The 20,179-nt window shown below is 47.8% G+C and overlaps 1 protein-coding gene across 8 annotated transcripts in view; it reads right to left on the reverse strand.

Annotated features, from left to right (window-relative positions):
* The window catches only part of CEP131 (centrosomal protein 131), a 51,985-nt gene extending 37,977 nt beyond the window's left edge, over positions 1–14,008 (reverse strand). For 3 of the 8 annotated variants that reach the window (XM_077253362.1, XM_077253360.1, XM_077253357.1), the window contains exons 1-4: positions 13,868–14,008; positions 4,546–4,725; positions 1,653–1,735; positions 928–1,042 (exon numbers count right to left, since the gene is read on the reverse strand). In XM_077253362.1, the coding sequence (XP_077109477.1) occupies positions 928–1,042; positions 1,653–1,735; positions 4,546–4,719 (372 nt within the window). In that variant the 5' untranslated portion in view covers positions 4,720–4,725; positions 13,868–14,008. Of the gene's footprint in view, positions 1–927; positions 1,043–1,652; positions 1,736–4,520; positions 4,726–13,863 lie in introns of those variants that run through there. The other 5 variants (XM_077253356.1, XM_077253359.1, XM_077253358.1 and 2 more) reach the window with 5 other exon arrangements.
* Between the last annotated feature and the right edge of the window lie 6,171 nt (positions 14,009–20,179).

Raw genomic sequence — 20,179 nt, forward strand, 5'->3', positions numbered from 1 at the left:
ACGAGGGGGTATAAAATTATTCACACCCTTAATTTATAGTAAATTCTAAAGTAAATGTTGCTGTCAATCTGTGACAGCGGAATTTAATGCCTGCTGGCAGGGGTCTGTTGTTCTATGTGCACACTGGTATGTCCATGACGTGATCGCGGGGCGCCGATAGGTTGCCCTGAGGGCTGCAAGTCTGCTGATGACCGTGATTTTAGCTATACATAGCAATACTGAGTATTACTATGTATAGTAGAAACGAAAAGACAATCGTAAGTTCAAGTCCCCTAAGAGGACTAACGAATACAGTTGAAAGTGAAGAAAAATATATTATATATATTTTTTTCAAATCACATCCTTTACCCCCATGAAAATTAAAGAGAAAAAAGAAAAGAAAAAATACACATATCTGGTATCGCTGCATCTGTAAAAGTCCAATCTAACAAAATATAAAATAAAATCAACCCGAATCTGAACAGTGTAATTAAAAAATAAACTAAACACAACAGAATTACTTTTTTTCTCTGTCGCAACATTGCAGGCGGTGAACAAAATATTATATCTATCACAAAGTGGTATCAATAAAAATGTCAGGTCAGAGCACAAAAAAAGTCCCATTGACCAAAAATGTTAAATGTTTTGGGTCTGCCAGATCTGACGGCACGAGCCGCTGATCTCCTGGCTGCAGCGCTGACGGTGAGATGCCACGCTGCAGGCTGTAACAGACACCAGGAGCAGCGGTGGAGCAAACGATGAAGATTTGTGTTGCTGATGGGGGGTTCTTTAGACTGGATACAACAGTAACAAACTCTCAGCTGTGAGAACAGTAAAAAAATCATTTCGTTCCCTGACATGGAGCAGAGATCCTGCACGCACAGACCAGAAGACTAAACACAATCCTGTCCTAGGACAGACGTGGCGGGTAATTCGCTGGGGACGTACCAGTATATTCCATGTGGCCTTCTTCTCCGGGGGCGTCTTGGCCAGTCCATGTAGCTTCTTCCTTCCCACGGAACTGCTCTCAAAAAAGGATAAGAAATCCTCGCGCTGCTCCCCACTGAGTGAGACGAAAGGGCACAAGATTAGAGATGGCCGACAACCAATGACACCATTACGACCTCCACCGGTGTTGTCACCCAGCTCTCCCACAGTCCTGAGTGGCAAGTTCTTTTAAGAAATCTGGGTGACAACCCACATGGAAGGTGTAATATTCTGCACCTGTGCGGAAAGTAGACCTCCTAGGTGTCATATTAACATCCATCAGCCTGCCCATGGCTACAAGTGCCAGCTTTCTTAGCTAGGTGCAGGAGGGGATGGCAAGCAGGGTTTTCCACAGCGATTACAGGTTGCACCCCCCCCTCCGATCCAAGTTGCTAATGCAGCAACTGACAAGGAATTATGGGGGAGGGTAGATAAGCCCCCCAGCTTCACCTTTTTGTGTAAAGAGAGGAAGGAGATAACTTCAGGGTCTGACAATGAGTGGTCCATCCCCCTGCACCTCCCAGCAGAACATCTGCCACATTCCTGCAGTGGTGCCCCCCACCCTCATGTATGTATACCCCTGGGGGTAGCAGCTGGGAACACAAAGGTCGGAATATGAGCAGGCTGTTAATGATCTGCCATCTGGACAAAGGGCAGCGCAGCCCTGCAGCCTACGCCGCCAGTACCTGAAGAGAGAGCCGCTGCCTGGCGTCACCTGGGTGGTACTGTTGGACCGCCGGAGGTTATTGATGGCTCGGGGCGAGTCCCTCTGTTCAGGAGAGAAATCAGGTGACAGTCGGAGCGCTATTGGTGGAAAGGGGTTACGTTTCACCTAAATAAATCTAAAAGGAATATTCCTCGCTTTTAAATCGACTTCTGGGACCTCAATAATCCCAGGAATCATAATGACGCTTTGCCAGATTAGTGCCACATACCCTCTACCGTTTTTTAAAACCCTATATGAAAAAAAAAAACCTAAAACAAACACAGTGATGTCTAAAAATAGATAAATAAAATAAAATATAAAAAAAATACATATTTGGTTCCGGCTACGTGTGTAATTGTATGAACTAGAAAAAACAAATATTTATTCCATGCAGTAATGGAAAAAAAAATGAAGTGGCAGAATCACTGTTTTTTTTAATCACTTCACCTCCCAAAAATGGCATAAAATGAAGTTGTTTAAACCACAAACTGAAGATGGAAAAAACTACAGCTATTGACTGGAAAACAAGAAAAAGTCTTAATTCTCTTTTAAGTATTACCATTATTTTAAAAAATAAAAATTATATATATACACATATATACACACTCACACATACAGTAGGTACGGAAAGTATTCATACCCCTTTAAATTTTTCACTGTTTCATGGCAGCCAATTGGTAAATTCAAAAAAGTTCATCTATTTCTCATTAATGTACACTCTGCACCCCATCTTGGCTGAAAAAAACCCGGAAATCTAGAAATTTTTGCAAATTTAATGAAAAAGAAAAACTGAAATATCACAAGGGCATAAGTATTCAGACCATTTGCTCAGACACTCATATTTAAGTCACATGCGGTCCATTTCCCTGTGATCCTCCTTGAGCTGGTTCTAAACTGATAGGACTTGATTTGGAAAGGCACACACCTGACTATATAAGGCTGGTTTCACACTAGCGTAGGGAGGGCAGCGTACTTCCTCCCTTCTCCATAAAACCACGCCTACGCTCCCCCTACTTCTCCTTGCATCCTGCGTTGCCCTGCGTATCTATCTTTATCATTGGGTAAACAGGCCATGCGGATGCCTCCACATGCGCCGTTTTGAGGCTGCGCCAAACGCAACATGTTGCATTTTGTTGCGGTCGGCGCAGTGTCAAAACGGCGAATGCGGAGGCATCCGCATGGCCTGTTTACCCAATGATAAAGATAGGTACGCAGGGCAACGCAGGATGCAAGGAGAAGTAGGGGGAGCGTAGGCGTGGTTTTATGGAGAAGGGAGGAAGTACGCTGCCATCCGCTGCCCTCCCATACGCTAGTGTGAAACCAGCCTAAGACCTTACAGCTCACAGTGCATGTCAGACCAAATGAGAATCATGAGTTCAAAGGAACTGGCCAAGGAGCTCAGAGACAGAATTGTGGCAAGGCACACATCTGGCCAAGGTTACAACAGAATTTCTGCAGTACTTAAGGTTCCTAAGAGCACAGTGGCCTCCATAATCCTTTAATGGAAGAAGTTTGGGACCACCAGAAGTCTTCCTAGACTTGGCCGTCCAGCCAAACTGAGCCATCATGGGAGAAGAGCCTTGGTGAGAGAGGTAAAGAAGAACACCAAGATCACTGTGGATAAGCTCCAGAGATGCAGTAGGGAGATGGGAGAACGTTCCACAAAGTCAACCATCACTGCAGCCCTCCACTAGTCGGGCCTTTATGGCAGAGTGGCCCGACTGAAGCCTCTCCTCAGTGCAAGACACATGAAAGCCTGCAAAGAGTTTGCTAAAAAACACATGAAGGACTCCCAGACTATGAGAAATAAGATTCTCTGGTCTGATGAGACGAAGATAGACCTTTTTGGTGATAATTCTAAGCCGTATGTGTGGAGAAAACCAGGCACTGCTCATCACCTGCCCAATACAAACCCAACAGTGAAACATGGTGGTGGCAGCATCATGCTATGGGGGTGTTTTTCAGCTGCAGGGGCAGGACGACTGGTTGTCATTGAAGGAAACATGAATGGGGCCAAGCACAGAGATAATCTGAATGAAAACCTCTTCCAGAGTGCTCTGGACCTCAGACTTGGCAGAAAGTTCACCATCCAACAAGACAATGACCCTAAGCACACAGGTAAAATAACAAAGGAGTGGCTTCAGAACAACTCTGTGACCATTCTTGACTGGCCCAGCCAGTGCCCAGACCTAAACCCAATTGAGCATGTCTGGAGAGACCTGAAAATGGCTGTCCACCAACGTTCGCCATCCAACCTGACGGAACTGGAGAGGATCTGCAAGGAAGAATGGCAGAGGATCCCCAAATCCAGGTGTGAAAAACTTGTTGCATCATTCCCAAGAAGACTCATGGCTGCACTAGCTCAAAAGGTGCTTCTACTCAATACTGAGCACAGGGTCTGAATACTTATGACCATGTGATATTTCAGTTTTTCTTTTTTAATAAAATTTGCAAAAATTACTACATTTCTGTTTTCTTTCAGTCAAGATAGGGTGCAGAGTGTACATTAAAAAAAATGAACTTTTTCTAAATTTACCAAATGAAACAAAGAGTGAAAAATGTAAAGGGGTCTGAATACTTTCCGTACTCACACATTATATACATATACACAATGTAAATATTTTCAGTATCTCTTACTATACTGACCTATACAAGAAAGTGACAAGATAATTTTTATAGCAAAATTAATGTCATAACCCCCCCCCCCCCAAAAAAAAAAACCCAGCAATAATTACAGCGATGTAGACAGAAAACTAAAAAAGTGAATGCTCTTGAATAAAGGGAGGAAAAGAAAAGTGAAACAATGAAAAATGGAAAAGAACTTGAGCTCTATATTCCATATATCTACATGGAGTGGCATGGCGACTTCTTACCACCTGGTTTCCTCTGCTCCGGGTATCAGTGATTACGGAGATGGAACGTGACATGTGCTTGGCGCTCCCGGCACTGCTTGGACGTCGGGTCACAGAGACCTGGGATCCGGTTAGCGCAAGCTCCCCATTATTCTCCCCACCCTGAGGCGAGGGGGTGCTGAGAGGACTCTGCATGGGCACCTGTTGGAAACACAAATGTGAAACCCATCACCTTGTTCAGGTACCTGTCTCTATATTAGAGGCTCAGACTCCTGGGTGCGGGTACCAGTCTCTATATTAGAGGCTCAGCCTCCTGGGTGCCGGTACCAGTCTCTACATTAGAGGCTCAGCCTCCTGGGTGCAGGTACCAGTCTCTATATTAGAGGCTCAGATTCCTGGGTGCAGGTACCAGTCTTTATATTAGAGGCTCAGTCTCCCGGGTGCGGGTACCAGTCTCTATACTAGAGGCTCAGCCTCCTGGGTGCAGGTACCAGTCTCTATATTAGAGGCTCAGCCTCCTGGGTGCAGGTACCAGTCTTTATATTAGAGGCTCAGTCTCCCGGATGCGGGTACCAGTCTCTATATTAGAGGCTCAGCCTCCTGGGTGCAGGTACCAGTCTCTACATTAGAGGCTCAGCCTCCTGGGTGCAGGTACCTGTCTCTATATTAGAGGCTCAGCCTCCTGGGTGCAGGTACCAGTCTCTACATTAGAGGCTCAGCCTCCTGGGTGCAGGTACCAGTCTCTACATTAGAGGCTCAGATTCCTGGGTGCAGGTACCAGTCTTTATATTAGAGGCTCAGTCTCCCGGGTGCGGGTACCAGTCTCTATATTAGAGGCTCAGCCTCCTGGGTGCAGGTACCACTCTCTATAATAGAGGCTCAGCCTCCTGGGTGCGGGTACCAGTCTCTATAGTAGAGGCTCAGCCTCCTGGGTGCAGGTACCAGTCTCTATATTAGAGGCTCAGCCTCCTGGGTGCAGGTACCAGTCTCTATATTAGAGGCTCAGCCTCCTGGGTGCAGGTACCAGTCTCTATATTAGAGGCTCAGCCTCTTGAATGCAGGTACCAGTCTCTATATTAGAGGCTCAGCCTCCTGGGTGCAGGTACCAGTCTCTATATTAGAGGCTCAGCCTCTTGGATGCAGGTACCAGTCTCTATATTAGAGGCCCAGCCTCCTGGGTACCGGTACCAGTCTCTATATTAGAGGCTCAGCCTCCTGGGTGCGGGTAATAGTCTCTATAGTAGAGGCTCAGCCTCCTGGGTGCAGGTAATAGTCTCTATAGTAGAGGCTCAGCCTCCTGGGTGCAGGTACCAGTCTCTATAATAGAGGCTCAGCCTCCTGGGTGCGGGTACCAGTCTCTATATTAGAGGCTCACCCTCCTGGGTGCAGGTACCAGTCTCTATAATAGAGGCTCAGCCTCCTGGGTGCAGGTACCAGTCTCTATATTAGAGGCTCAGTCTCCTGGGTGCCGGTACCAGTCTCTATATTAGAGGCTCAGCCTCCTGGGTGCGGGTAATAGTCTCTATAGTAGAGGCTCAGCCTCCTGGGTGCAGGTAATAGTCTCTATAGTAGAGGCTCAGCCTCCTGGGTGCAGGTACCAGTCTCTATAATAGAGGCTCAGCCTCCTGGGTGCGGGTACCAGTCTCTATAATAGAGGCTCAGCCTCCTGGGTGCAGGTACCAGTCTCTATAATAGAGGCTCAGCCTCCTGGGTGCAGGTACCAGTCTCTATATTAGAGGCTCAGCCTCCTGGGTGCGGGTACCAGTCTCTATATTAGAGGCTCACCCTCCTGGGTGCAGGTACCAGTCTCTATATTAGAGGCTCAGCCTCCTGGGTGCAGGTACCAGTCTCTATAATAGAGGCTCAGCCTCCTGGGTGCGGGTACCAGTCTCTATATTAGAGGCTCAGCCTCCTGGGTGCAGGTACCAGTCTCTATATTAGAGGCTCAGCCTCCTGGGTGCAGGTACCAGTCTCTATATTAGAGGCTCAGACTCCTGGGTACAGGTACCAGTCTCTATATTAGAGGCTCAGACTCCTGGGTACAGGTACCAGTCTCTATATTAGAGGCTCACCCTCCTGGGTGCAGGTACCAGTCTCTATAATAGAGGCTCAGCCTCCTGGATGCGGGTACCAGTCTCTATAATAGAGGCTCAGCCTCCTGGGTGCAGGTACCAGTCTCTATAATAGAGGCTCAGCCTCCTGGGTGCAGGTACCAGTCTCTATATTAGAGGCTCAGCCTCCTGGGTGCGGGTACCAGTCTCTATATTAGAGGCTCAGCCTCCTGGGTGCAGGTACCAGTCTCTATATTAGAGGCTCAGCCTCCTGGGTGCAGGTACCAGTCTCTATATTAGAGGCTCAGACTCCTGGGTACAGGTACCAGTCTCTATATTAGAGGCTCACCCTCCTGGGTGCAGGTACCAGTCTCTATAATAGAGGCTCAGCCTCCTGGGTGCGGGTACCAGTCTCTATAATAGAGGCTCAGCCTCCTGGGTGCAGGTACCAGTCTCTATAATAGAGGCTCAGCCTCCTGGGTGCAGGTACCAGTCTCTACATTAGAGGCTCAGCCTCCTGGGTGCAGGTACCAGTCTCTATATTAGAGGCTCAGCCTCCTGGGTGCGGGTACCAGTCTCTATAGTAGAGGCTCAGCCTCCTGGGTGCAGGTACCAGTCTCTATATTAGAGGCTCAGCCTCCTGGATGCAGGTACCAGTCTCTATATTAGAGGCTCAGCCTCCTGGGTGCCGGTACCAGTCTCTATATTAGAGGCTCAGCCTCCAGGGTGCAGGTACCAGTCTCTATATTAGAGGCTCAGCCTCCTGGGTGCAGGTACCAGTCTCTATAGTAGAGGCTCAGCCTCCTGGGTGCCGGTACCAGTCTCTATATTAGAGGCTCAGCCTCCTGGGTGCAGGTACCAGTCTCTATAGTAGAGGCTCAGCCTCCTGGGTGCAGGTACCAGTCTCTATAGTAGAGGCTCAGCCTCCTGGGTGCAGGTACCAGTCTCTATAGTAGAGGCTCAGCCTCCTGGGTGCAGGTACCAGTCTCTATATTAGAGGCTCAGCCTCCTGGGTGCAGGTACCAGTCTCTATATTAGAGGCTCAGTCTCCTGGGTGCCGGTACCAGTCTCTATATTAGAGGCTCAGCCTCCTGGGTGCGGGTAATAGTCTCTATAGTAGAGGCTCAGCCTCCTGGGTGCAGGTAATAGTCTCTATAGTAGAGGCTCAGCCTCCTGGGTGCAGGTACCAGTCTCTATAATAGAGGCTCAGCCTCCTGGGTGCGGGTACCAGTCTCTATAATAGAGGCTCAGCCTCCTGGGTGCAGGTACCAGTCTCTATAATAGAGGCTCAGCCTCCTGGGTGCAGGTACCAGTCTCTATATTAGAGGCTCAGTCTCCTGGGTGCCGGTACCAGTCTCTATATTAGAGGCTCAGCCTCCTGGGTGCGGGTACCAGTCTCTATATTAGAGGCTCACCCTCCTGGGTGCAGGTACCAGTCTCTATATTAGAGGCTCAGCCTCCTGGGTGCGGGTACCAGTCTCTATAATAGAGGCTCAGCCTCCTGGGTGCAGGTACCAGTCTGTATAATAGAGGCTCAGCCTCCTGGGTGCAGGTACCAGTCTCTATATTAGAGGCTCAGTCTCCTGGGTGCCGGTACCAGTCTCTATATTAGAGGCTCAGCCTCCTGGGTGCGGGTACCAGTCTCTATATTAGAGGCTCACCCTCCTGGGTGCAGGTACCAGTCTCTATATTAGAGGCTCAGACTCCTGGGTGCAGGTACCAGTCTCTATAATAGAGGCTCAGCCTCCTGGGTGCAGGTACCAGTCTCTATATTAGAGGCTCAGCCTCCTGGGTGCGGGTACCAGTCTCTATATTAGAGGCTCAGCCTCCTGGGTGCAGGTACCAGTCTCTACATTAGAGGCTCAGCCTCCTGGGTGCAGGTACCAGTCTCTATATTAGAGGCTCAGCCTCCTGGGTGCGGGTACCAGTCTCTATAGTAGAGGCTCAGCCTCCTGGGTGCAGGTACCAGTCTCTATATTAGAGGCTCAGCCTCCTGGATGCAGGTACCAGTCTCTATAATAGAGGCTCAGCCTCCTGGGTGCAGGTACCAGTCTCTATATTAGAGGCTCAGCCTCCTGGGTGCAGGTACCAGTCTCTATAGTAGAGGCTCAGCCTCCTGGGTGCCGGTACCAGTCTCTATATTAGAGGCTCAGCCTCCTGGGTGCAGGTACCAGTCTCTATAGTAGAGGCTCAGCCTCCTGGGTGCAGGTACCAGTCTCTATAGTAGAGGCTCAGCCTCCTGGGTGCAGGTACCAGTCTCTATAGTAGAGGCTCAGCCTCCTGGGTGCAGGTACCAGTCTCTATATTAGAGGCTCAGCCTCCTGGGTGCAGGTACCAGTCTCTATATTAGAGGCTCAGCCTCCTGGGTGCAGGTACCAGTCTCTATATTAGAGGCTCAGCCTCCTGGGTGCAGGTACCAGTCTCTATATTAGAGGCTCAGCCTACTGGGTGCGGGTACCAGTCTCTATATTAGAGGCTCAGCCTCCTGAGTGCAGGTGCCAGTCTCTATATTAGAGGCTCAGCCTCCTGAGTGCAGGTACCAGTCTCTATAATAGAGGCTCAGCCTCCTGGGTGCGGGTACTAGTCTCTATATTAGAGGCTCAGCCTCCTGGGTGCGGGTACCAGTCTCCAGATTAGAGGCTCAGCCTCCTGGGTGCGGGTACCAGTCTCTATATTAGAGGCTCACCCTCCTGGGTGCAGGTACCAGTCTCTATATTAGAGGCTCACCCTCCTGGGTGCGGGTACTAGCCTCTATATTAGAGGCTCAGCCTCCTGGGTGCAGGTACCAGTCTCTATATTAGAGGCTCAGCCTCCTGGGTGCAGGTAATAATCTCTATAGTAGAGGCTCACCCTCCTGGGTGCAGGTACCAGTCTCTATATTAGAGGCTCAGCCTCCTGGGTGCAGGTACCAGTCTCTATATTAGAGGCTCAGCCTCCTGGGTGCGGGTACTAGTCTCTATATTAGAGGCTCAGCCTCCTGGGTGCGGGTACCAGTCTCCAGATTAGAGGCTCAGCCTCCTGGGTGCGGGTACCAGTCTCTATATTAGAGGCTCAGCCTCCTGGGTGCAGGTACCAGTCTCTATATTAGAGGCTCACCCTCCTGGGTGCAGGTACCAGTCTCTATATTAGAGGCTCACCCTCCTGGGTGCGGGTACCAGCCTCTATATTAGAGGCTCAGCCTCCTGGGTGCAGGTACCAGTCTCTATATTAGAGGCTCAGCCTCCTGGGTGCAGGTAATAATCTCTATAGTAGAGGCTCACCCTCCTGGGTGCAGGTACCAGTCTCTATATTAGAGGCTCAGCCTCCTGGGTGCAGGTACCAGTCTCTATATTAGAGGCTCAGCCTCCTGGGTGCGGGTACTAGTCTCTATATTAGAGGCTCAGCCTCCTGGGTGCGGGTACCAGTCTCCAGATTAGAGGCTCAGCCTCCTGGGTGCAGGTACCAGTCTCTATATTAGAGGCTCAGCCTCCTGGGTGCAGGTACCGGTCCCTATAATAGAGGCTCAGCCTCCTGGGTGCAGGTACCAGTCTCTATATTAGAGGCTCAGTCTCCTGGGTGCCGGTACCAGTCTCTATATTAGAGGCTCAGCCTCCTGGGTGCGGGTAATAGTCTCTATAGTAGAGGCTCAGCCTCCTGGGTGCAGGTAATAGTCTCTATAGTAGAGGCTCAGCCTCCTGGGTGCAGGTACCAGTCTCTATAATAGAGGCTCAGCCTCCTGGGTGCGGGTACCAGTCTCTATAATAGAGGCTCAGCCTCCTGGGTGCAGGTACCAGTCTCTATAATAGAGGCTCAGCCTCCTGGGTGCAGGTACCAGTCTCTATATTAGAGGCTCAGTCTCCTGGGTGCCGGTACCAGTCTCTATATTAGAGGCTCAGCCTCCTGGGTGCGGGTACCAGTCTCTATATTAGAGGCTCACCCTCCTGGGTGCAGGTACCAGTCTCTATATTAGAGGCTCAGCCTCCTGGGTGCAGGTACCAGTCTCTATAATAGAGGCTCAGCCTCCTGGGTGCGGGTACCAGTCTCTATATTAGAGGCTCAGCCTCCTGGGTGCAGGTACCAGTCTCTATATTAGAGGCTCAGCCTCCTGGGTGCAGGTACCGGTCCCTATAATAGAGGCTCAGCCTCCTGGGTGCAGGTACCAGTCTCTATATTAGAGGCTCAGACTCCTGGGTACAGGTACCAGTCTCTATATTAGAGGCTCAGACTCCTGGGTGCAGGTACCAGTCTCTATAATAGAGGCTCAGCCTCCTGGGTGCAGGTACCAGTCTCTATATTAGAGGCTCAGCCTCCTGGGTGCGGGTACCAGTCTCTATATTAGAGGCTCAGCCTCCTGGGTGCAGGTACCAGTCTCTACATTAGAGGCTCAGCCTCCTGGGTGCAGGTACCAGTCTCTATATTAGAGGCTCAGCCTCCTGGGTGCGGGTACCAGTCTCTATAGTAGAGGCTCAGCCTCCTGGGTGCAGGTACCAGTCTCTATATTAGAGGCTCAGCCTCCTGGATGCAGGTACCAGTCTCTATAATAGAGGCTCAGCCTCCTGGGTGCAGGTACCAGTCTCTATATTAGAGGCTCAGCCTCCTGGGTGCAGGTACCAGTCTCTATAGTAGAGGCTCAGCCTCCTGGGTGCCGGTACCAGTCTCTATATTAGAGGCTCAGCCTCCTGGGTGCAGGTACCAGTCTCTATAGTAGAGGCTCAGCCTCCTGGGTGCAGGTACCAGTCTCTATAGTAGAGGCTCAGCCTCCTGGGTGCAGGTACCAGTCTCTATAGTAGAGGCTCAGCCTCCTGGGTGCAGGTACCAGTCTCTATATTAGAGGCTCAGCCTCCTGGGTGCAGGTACCAGTCTCTATATTAGAGGCTCAGCCTCCTGGGTGCAGGTACCAGTCTCTATATTAGAGGCTCAGCCTCCTGGGTGCAGGTACCAGTCTCTATATTAGAGGCTCACCCTCCTGGGTGCAGGTACCAGTCTCTATAATAGAGGCTCAGCCTACTGGGTGCGGGTACCAGTCTCTATATTAGAGGCTCAGCCTCCTGGGTGCAGGTACCAGTCTGTATATTAGAGTCTCACCCTCCTGGGTGCAGGTACCAGTCTCTATAATAGAGGCTCAGCCTACTGGGTGCGGGTACCAGTCTCTATATTAGAGGCTCAGCCTCCTGAGTGCAGGTGCCAGTCTCTATATTAGAGGCTCAGCCTCCTGAGTGCAGGTACCAGTCTCTATAATAGAGGCTCAGCCTCCTGGGTGCGGGTACTAGTCTCTATATTAGAGGCTCAGCCTCCTGGGTGCGGGTACCAGTCTCCAGATTAGAGGCTCAGCCTCCTGGGTGCGGGTACCAGTCTCTATATTAGAGGCTCAGCCTCCTGGGTGCAGGTACCAGTCTCTATATTAGAGGCTCACCCTCCTGGGTGCAGGTACCAGTCTCTATATTAGAGGCTCACCCTCCTGGGTGCGGGTACTAGCCTCTATATTAGAGGCTCAGCCTCCTGGGTGCAGGTACCAGTCTCTATATTAGAGGCTCAGCCTCCTGGGTGCAGGTAATAATCTCTATAGTAGAGGCTCACCCTCCTGGGTGCAGGTACCAGTCTCTATATTAGAGGCTCAGCCTCCTGGGTGCAGGTACCAGTCTCTATATTAGAGGCTCAGCCTCCTGGGTGCGGGTACTAGTCTCTATATTAGAGGCTTAGCCTCCTGGGTGCGGGTAACAGTCTCCAGATTAGAGGCTCAGCCTCCTGGGTGCGGGTACCAGTCTCTATATTAGAGGCTCAGCCTCCTGGGTGCAGGTACCAGTCTCTATATTAGAGGCTCACCCTCCTGGGTGCAGGTACCAGTCTCTATATTAGAGGCTCACCCTCCTGGGTGCGGGTACCAGCCTCTATATTAGAGGCTCAGCCTCCTGGGTGCAGGTACCAGTCTCTATATTAGAGGCTCAGCCTCCTGGGTGCAGGTAATAATCTCTATAGTAGAGGCTCACCCTCCTGGGTGCAGGTACCAGTCTCTATATTAGAGGCTCAGCCTCCTGGGTGCAGGTACCAGTCTCTATATTAGAGGCTCAGCCTCCTGGGTGCGGGTACTAGTCTCTATATTAGAGGCTCAGCCTCCTGGGTGCGGGTACCAGTCTCCAGATTAGAGGCTCAGCCTCCTGGGTGCGGGTACCAGTCTCTATATTAGAGGCTCAGCCTCCTGGGTGCAGGTACCAGTCTCTATATTAGAGGCTCAGCCTCCTGGGTGCAGGTACCAGTCTCTATATTAGAGGCTCAGCCTCCTGGGTGCGGGTACTAGTCTCTATATTAGAGGCTCAGCCTCCTGGGTGCGGGTACCAGTCTCCAGATTAGAGGCTCAGCCTCCTGGGTGCGGGTACCAGTCTCTATATTAGAGGCTCAGCCTCCTGGGTGCAGGTACCAGTCTCTATATTAGAGGCTCACCCTCCTGGGTGCAGGTACCAGTCTCTATATTAGAGGCTCACCCTCCTGGGTGCGGGTACCAGCCTCTATATTAGAGGCTCAGCCTCCTGGGTGCAGGTACCAGTCTCTATAGTAGAGGCTCAGCCTCCTGGGTGCAGGTACCAGTCTCTATATTAGAGGCTCAGCCTCCTGGGTGCAGGTACCAGTCTCTATATTAGAGGCTCAGCCTCCTGGGTGCAGGTACCAGTCTCTATATTAGAGGCTCAGTCTCCTGGGTGCAGGTACCAGTCTCTATAATAGAGGCTCAGCCTCCTGGGTGCGGGTACCAGTCTCTATAATAGAGGCTCAGCCTCCTGGGTGCAGGTACCAGTCTCTATATTAGAGGCTCAGCCTCCTGGGTGCAGGTACCAGTCTCTATATTAGAGGCTCAGCCTCCTGGGTGCAGGTACCAGTCTCTATATTAGAGGCTCAGCCTCCTGGGTGCAGGTACCAGTCTCTATATTAGAGGCTCAGCCTCCTGGGTGCAGGTACCAGTCTATATTAGAGGCTCAGCCTCCTGGGTGCAGGTACCAGTCTCTATATTAGAGGCTCAGCCTCCTGGGTGCAGGTACCAGTCTCTATATTAGAGGCTCAGCCTCCTGGGTGCAGGTACCAGTCTCTATATTAGAGGCTCAGCCTACTGGGTGCGGGTACCAGTCTCTATATTAGAGGCTCAGCCTCCTGAGTGCAGGTGCCAGTCTCTATATTAGAGGCTCAGCCTCCTGAGTGCAGGTACCAGTCTCTATAGTAGAGGCTCAGCCTCCTGGGTGCAGGTACCAGGCTCTATAGTAGAGGCTCAGCCTCCAGGACTGATGTGCAGACTGTGCTCTGTATAAATAGTGATAGAACTCACCCACCTTCCGTCTCTTGCTTCTAGATCTTCCCCCCGGGTGTTTGGGTCGGAAAGCCCCCACAAGCTCCTTTACGGCACAGAACGGACAGTAACTGACAATGTTACCCACAGACTTCCATGGCAGCGACCCACAACAACCTAACAACGTGTCAGAACTACGTGCTCATTGGCCGGCGCATAACCTCACTTGCACGTGATTGGCTCTCCGTCCATCACTAATACGGAGGGGCGGGGCCACGCTCAGCAGTTTGGTGGAGACCACAAAGGGGCGGGGCTAGGCTGCGCTGTGCCTGATGCTGGTGAAGCCTCTTGTTTTGTCTTTTTCGCGTTATCGCATGAAAGTCGCTTCCGTTTATCCACGATCCAAAACCGCAGCATCTGAAAGCATTGTGTGAACAGCCAGCTTGCTTCAAGCAAGATCTATAGCAGTTTCTTCCATTTGGCTCGTAACACAACTCTCTCTGGGTTCTGCCAGCAAGTTCATAAACATTGTCCGACTTGGTTCTAGTCCATATGCAGAGAGCACAGACTTGTGAATCACAGATTCTCTGGTGCCGGTAACCGCGAGTATATTAGTTACGTGCAGTCACATGCCAACTAGACGTGCGCGGCCTCGCTCAATGCCAAGTCTAGTCGGCATGTGGTTGGACGTATGCAAATCACATACTTGCAGTCACATGACCGCCCATTACCGGCGCTGGAGAATCCTGACAGCGCACCATGCGAGGATACACAGAGGCCAGACAATCCCTTTAAGAGGTTTTAAGAGGGTTGTGATGGCCATTCAGGCACCATGATTGTAGGGTGCGGATGGGATGTCATTATCATGACAGCTTGAGGGGTCTACTGAAGGCCTCCCCGCGTCTGCCATGTTGGTACACCTGCTTGAAAAGTGTAAAAAAAAAGAATTGACATCATCATAATTTAAAGGGATTGTCCATTTTACACATACTTAGTTCAATGGGAGCCATTTTATTTGATCCTTCAGCGCCCTATGTTATTGGAGCGCTACCATTGCTCTCTTCTTAAAGGGACAGTGTCTCAATCCTGGAACAACGCGTATAGTCACATGAAGCCCAATATTCTGACCTCAGCATTTTGTGGGCAGCTTACCAGCCAGGGTTAATAGTTTGGCGATGCGATGCAGCCTTAGCAGGACTGGTGCCCTTTAAGAGGAAACAAGGGTGGAAACTGGATTTTTCCTTTATAATTATTCATTAGGGAATTCTTTACACTTGTTAATGAAGATTTCTAGTAAGCTAAGCAGACTCCTGAGGGGAGGCAGTAATGTCAGTACGCAGGTGGATGCCACCGTCTGCACCCCCAGGGGAACATGGTATTAAGTACCCCCGCGCCCTAGTAGTCAAACACAATTTGTTTTTTTAACCACTTCCCGCAGCAGCCACTTTTCAAGGCATCATTTAGTTTTTTTTTCCTTTGACACAGCCAAAGGCTTAGGCCGGCGTCACACTCAGCGTATGTAAATACGGTCCGTTTTTTACGGCCGTAATACGCAGAAAAGTCCCCAAAATAGTGATCCGTATGTCATCCGTAGTCAGGGTGTGTCAGCGTATTTTGCGCATGGCATCCTCCGTATGTAATCCGTATGGCATTCGTACTGCGATATTTTCTCGCAGGCTTGCAAAACCGACATCTAATGGATTTATGTGCTCAAATGTTCGGGAAAACATATATACAGTATATATATATATATATATATATATATATATATATGTCATTGAGACACACACATATATATATATATTCTGTACTTATATTTAATTCAGCGCGATATCTGTGAACAGCCGGTAATTCAATTGCCGGCTTTTCATTTCTCCTTCACAAACCCGACAGGATATGAGACATGGTTTACATACAGTAAACCATCTCATATCCCTTTTTTTTGCATATTCCACACTACTAATGTTAGTAGTGTGTATGTGCAAAATTTGGGCGCTGTAGCTGCTAAAATAAAGGGTTAAATGGCGGAAAAAATTGGCGTGGGCTCCCGCGCAATTTTCTCCGCCAGAGTGGTAAAGCCAGTGACTGAGGGCAGATATTAATAGCCAGGAGAGGGTCCATGGTTATTGGCCCCCCCTGGCTACAAACATCTGCCCCCAGCCACCCCAGAAAAGGCACATCTGGAAGATGCGCCTATTCTGGCACTTGGCCACTCTCTTCCCACTCCCTGTAGCGGTGGGATATGGGGTAATGAAGGGTTAATGCCACCTTGCTATTGGAAGGTGACATTAAGCCAGATTAATAATGGAGAGGCGTCAATTATGACACCTATCCATTATTAATCCAATTGTCCGAAATGGTTAATAAAACACACACACATTATTACAAAGTATTTTAATGAAATAAAGACACAGGTTGTTGTAATATTTTATTAGACTCTTAGGCTGCATGTCCACGTTCAGGGTGGCCGGCGGTATCGCCGGAGCGGCGAAGCCGCTCGGCGCTAAGCCCCGCCCCCTTCTGGGACGCAATGGTGCCGGATGTGTTAACTGTACACATCCGGGATCATCGCCCCCCTCGCCATAGGGCCCTGTGTTATGCCTTGCGGGGACGCAGCGTCCCCGCAAGGTGTACGGACATGCTGCGATCTGAAAAGACGCGCAGCATGTCCGGAGTCGCAGGCCCGCCGCGTGCGAGTTTCCACACATAGTGGACACGGGATTTCAAAAAATCCCCTCCACTATGCTGGAACATCTGGACGCTGCGTGTTTGACGCTGCAGCTCTGCGCAGCGTCAAAAAAGCAGCATTTACTGACCGTGGACACACACCCTTAATCCACCTGAAGACCATCGTCCTGAAACAAAGTTAAAAAAACAAAACAACAATATTCCATACCTTCCGTCGTTATGTCCCACAATGTAAATCCATCTGAAGGGGTTAAATCATTTTACAGCCAGGAGCTGTGCTAATGCACTCGCTCGTGCCTGCAAGCCCCCAGGTACTGAAAGGAAAGCTGGGTGACCTGTAGTTACCTTGAGTTGCGGTGAGGCGCCCTCTGCTGGATGTCCTCATATGAACTTGAGCGTGGGAACTTTTCCAAGGCTCCAGTTCATGAGGACATCCACCAGAGGGCGCCTCACCGCAACTCAAGGTAACTACAGGTCACCCAGCTTTCCTTTCAGCACTTGGGGTTTTTACAGCCACCAGCGAGTGCATTAGCACAGCTCCTGGCTGTAAAATGATTTAACCCCTTCAGATGGATTTACTCCGTGGGACCTGACACTTCATCAGAAGGTATGTATATTGTTGGTTTATTATTTTTCAGAGCGAGGGTCTTCAGGTGGATTGAGTGAGCAATAAAATATTAAAACAACCGGTGTGTTTATTTCATTAAAATACTTTTTAATGTGTGTGTTTTTTTAACCCTTTCATACAATTGGATTAATAATGGATAGGTGTCATAATTGACGCCTCTCCATTATTAATCTGGCTTAATGTCACCTTACAATAGCAAGGTGACATTAACCCTTCATTACCCCATATCCCTCCGCTACACGGGAGTGGGAAGAGAGAGGCCAAGTGCCAGAATAGGCGCATCTTCCAGATGTGCCTTTTCTGGGGTGGCTGGGGGCAGATGTTTGTAGCCACGGGGGGGCCAATAACCATGGACCCTCTCCTGGCTATTAATATCTGCCCTCAGTCACTGGCTTTACCACTCTGGCGGAGAGAATTGCGCGGGAGCCCACACCAATTTTTTCCGCCATTTAACCCTTTATTTTAGCAGCTACAGCACTCAAATTTTGCACATACACACTACTAACATTAGTAGTGTGGACTATGCAAAAAAAAAAAAGGGATATGAGATGGTTTACTGTATGTAAACCATGTCTCATATCCTGTCAGGTTTGGGAAGGAGAAATGAAAAGCCGGCAATTGAATTACCGGCTTTTCACTAACACCGCTGCGTATTTCTCGCAAGTCACACTGCAGGTCCGTGTGTAATCCGTATTTTTCTCGCCCCCATAGACTTTCATTGGCGATTTTTTTGCGCAATACGGTGACAAACGCAGCATGCTGCGATTTTGTACGGCCGTACAAGACTGTATAATACGGATCAGTAAAATACGGCTGATAGGAGCTGGGACATAGGGAATCATTGGGCCGTGTGTTATGCGTATTTTACGGATGTAGTTTATGCGCTCATATGTCCGTAAAACTCGCCAGTGTGACGCCGGCCTTAGTGTCATGAAAAAGGGAAAACAAATCCAAAAGTGGTGAAATGGTTAAAAAAAAACCTCTCTGGAATTCCGCATTGTTTTTTGGGTTTTATTTTTACGGTGATAAGTGTATAAAAAGTTACCCGACTGCTTGATTTTCCAGGACAGTACGATTACTGCGATACCAGACTCATACAGGTTTTTTAATCACATATTTTAGTGGTTCCAAAAATTCTAAACTTTGTAAAAAAATAAAAAATAAATAAAATAAATAATAATAATATTATATATATATATATATATATATATATATATATATATATATATATATATATATATATTCATTCCTGAGATAGGTAACTTTGTGTTATTTTTCTTAGGATGAGGACTTGGTTTTTGTGTACTGTTTTGGGGTATTGCTTTTCTAGGGGTCATGTGGTGATCAAAAAGTGACAATTGTAGGGTTTCGATACATTTTTGACATTTACTGTTGGTTTTAAATCAATTTTACATTTTTGATAAATCAGGTATTTGCAGACGTTACAAAATATGTGTTTGGGGTGGGGTACAGCTGTCTAAAAACAACCAATAACAGCTCAGCTTTCATTTTTCAAACACATAATCCAAAATGAAAGCTGCACTATGACTGGTTACCAAGGGCAGCAAAGACATTTTCTCTTTGACAGTATCATAAATCTCCACTTTAATTTAGTCCACGTTTTGTGTTGGAGGAGAAGGTGTGACCCCCAGTTTATACTTATTAATGGTGTTGGGACCTTAAAGACGTGGCATCCTCTATGCTACATGGTCCTTATCCATTAAAACTGATCAGAGCAACCAATTACAACTCGGCTTTCATTTTACCAAAGTGTTTTACAAAATGAAAGCCGAGCTCTGATTGGTTGCTATAAGCAACAAACGCAGTTATTAATTTTGGGGCCTTCTTTGGAGTTTTGCCCCTCTTAATTGATAATGTTGGTTCCTTTCCACATTACAGGTCACAAGGCAGCTAGGAGCATCGGTCCTGTTTTTTTGTTCGTGACTATCAATTTTTACAATTAAAAATTTCTAAAACTTTTAATTGAAGCGTAAAAAAATAAATAAACCTACAACTGCATCAAGCTTTGACATGAATTTCTTCATGTTGACTTTAAGGATATTTTCAAACCTTTTGAAAAAAAGATTTCTTAAAAAAAAAAAAAGAAAAAACATCAGGAGTGTTTTTTTAAAATTACGCTGTTTTGATGTGATTTGTGAAGCGTTTTTTTTTTTAAGTGTGGTTTTTGATGTACACACGTACATGTGTTTTTCACATGTAAATTGCAGCAAAACACTTGTTATTTGTGTGTTTTCTTCCAATTGCATTTTATTGTCATAAAAAAAATAAATACATAAAAAAAGTGCCAAAAGCGGCACCAAAAGAGCAAAAAAAAATCTTTACAAAATCAGTTAAAAAAAAATAAAAAAAAATAAAATATATATATATATATATATATATATATATATATATATATATATATATATATATATATATATATATATATATATATATATATAAATATATATATTTTATTTTTTTTTATTTTTTTTTAACTGATTTTGTGAAGATTTGTATACACACATACATACACACACGTCCAAAAACTACATGAAAAAAAGCTTTTTTTTTTAATATTATGCCGCTCTTGTGAATGGGTTTTTTTTTAGGCTTCTATTGATTTAGTAGTGAAATACGGAGCATTTTTTAAAGCAACTATAGGTATTTTTCCATTTTAAGTTATTCGGAGTATTTGATGTTTTTACATTGCTGTTCAAGCAGTATTTTTTTTCACACTATGTTTGGTCTTGAAAATCTCCTCACCGAAAAGAAGACAACTTTTCATTTGTTTGCTGAACATTCCTCATCCAGACAAGACCCTGGCAAGTAAAAAGGCTGAGGAAAAAAAAAAAACCTCAGATCAATAAATCTTGGAGAAAAAAAAACAACCGCACTTGTACTTCACTTGTACAGCACGTTGGATTTTTTCACTGTTGGTGTTCGGTGCGACCTAAGAGCTGATCCTGAGCGTTAACTGCGGGAGTCACAGTAAAGCAAATGTGAAAGTTCCGACCTCTCTCTCTGCCCATTCTATCAGCG

This window comes from Ranitomeya variabilis, chromosome 4 (genome assembly GCF_051348905.1).
Source record: "Ranitomeya variabilis isolate aRanVar5 chromosome 4, aRanVar5.hap1, whole genome shotgun sequence".
In the NCBI taxonomy this organism is placed as follows: domain Eukaryota; kingdom Metazoa; phylum Chordata; class Amphibia; order Anura; family Dendrobatidae; genus Ranitomeya; species Ranitomeya variabilis.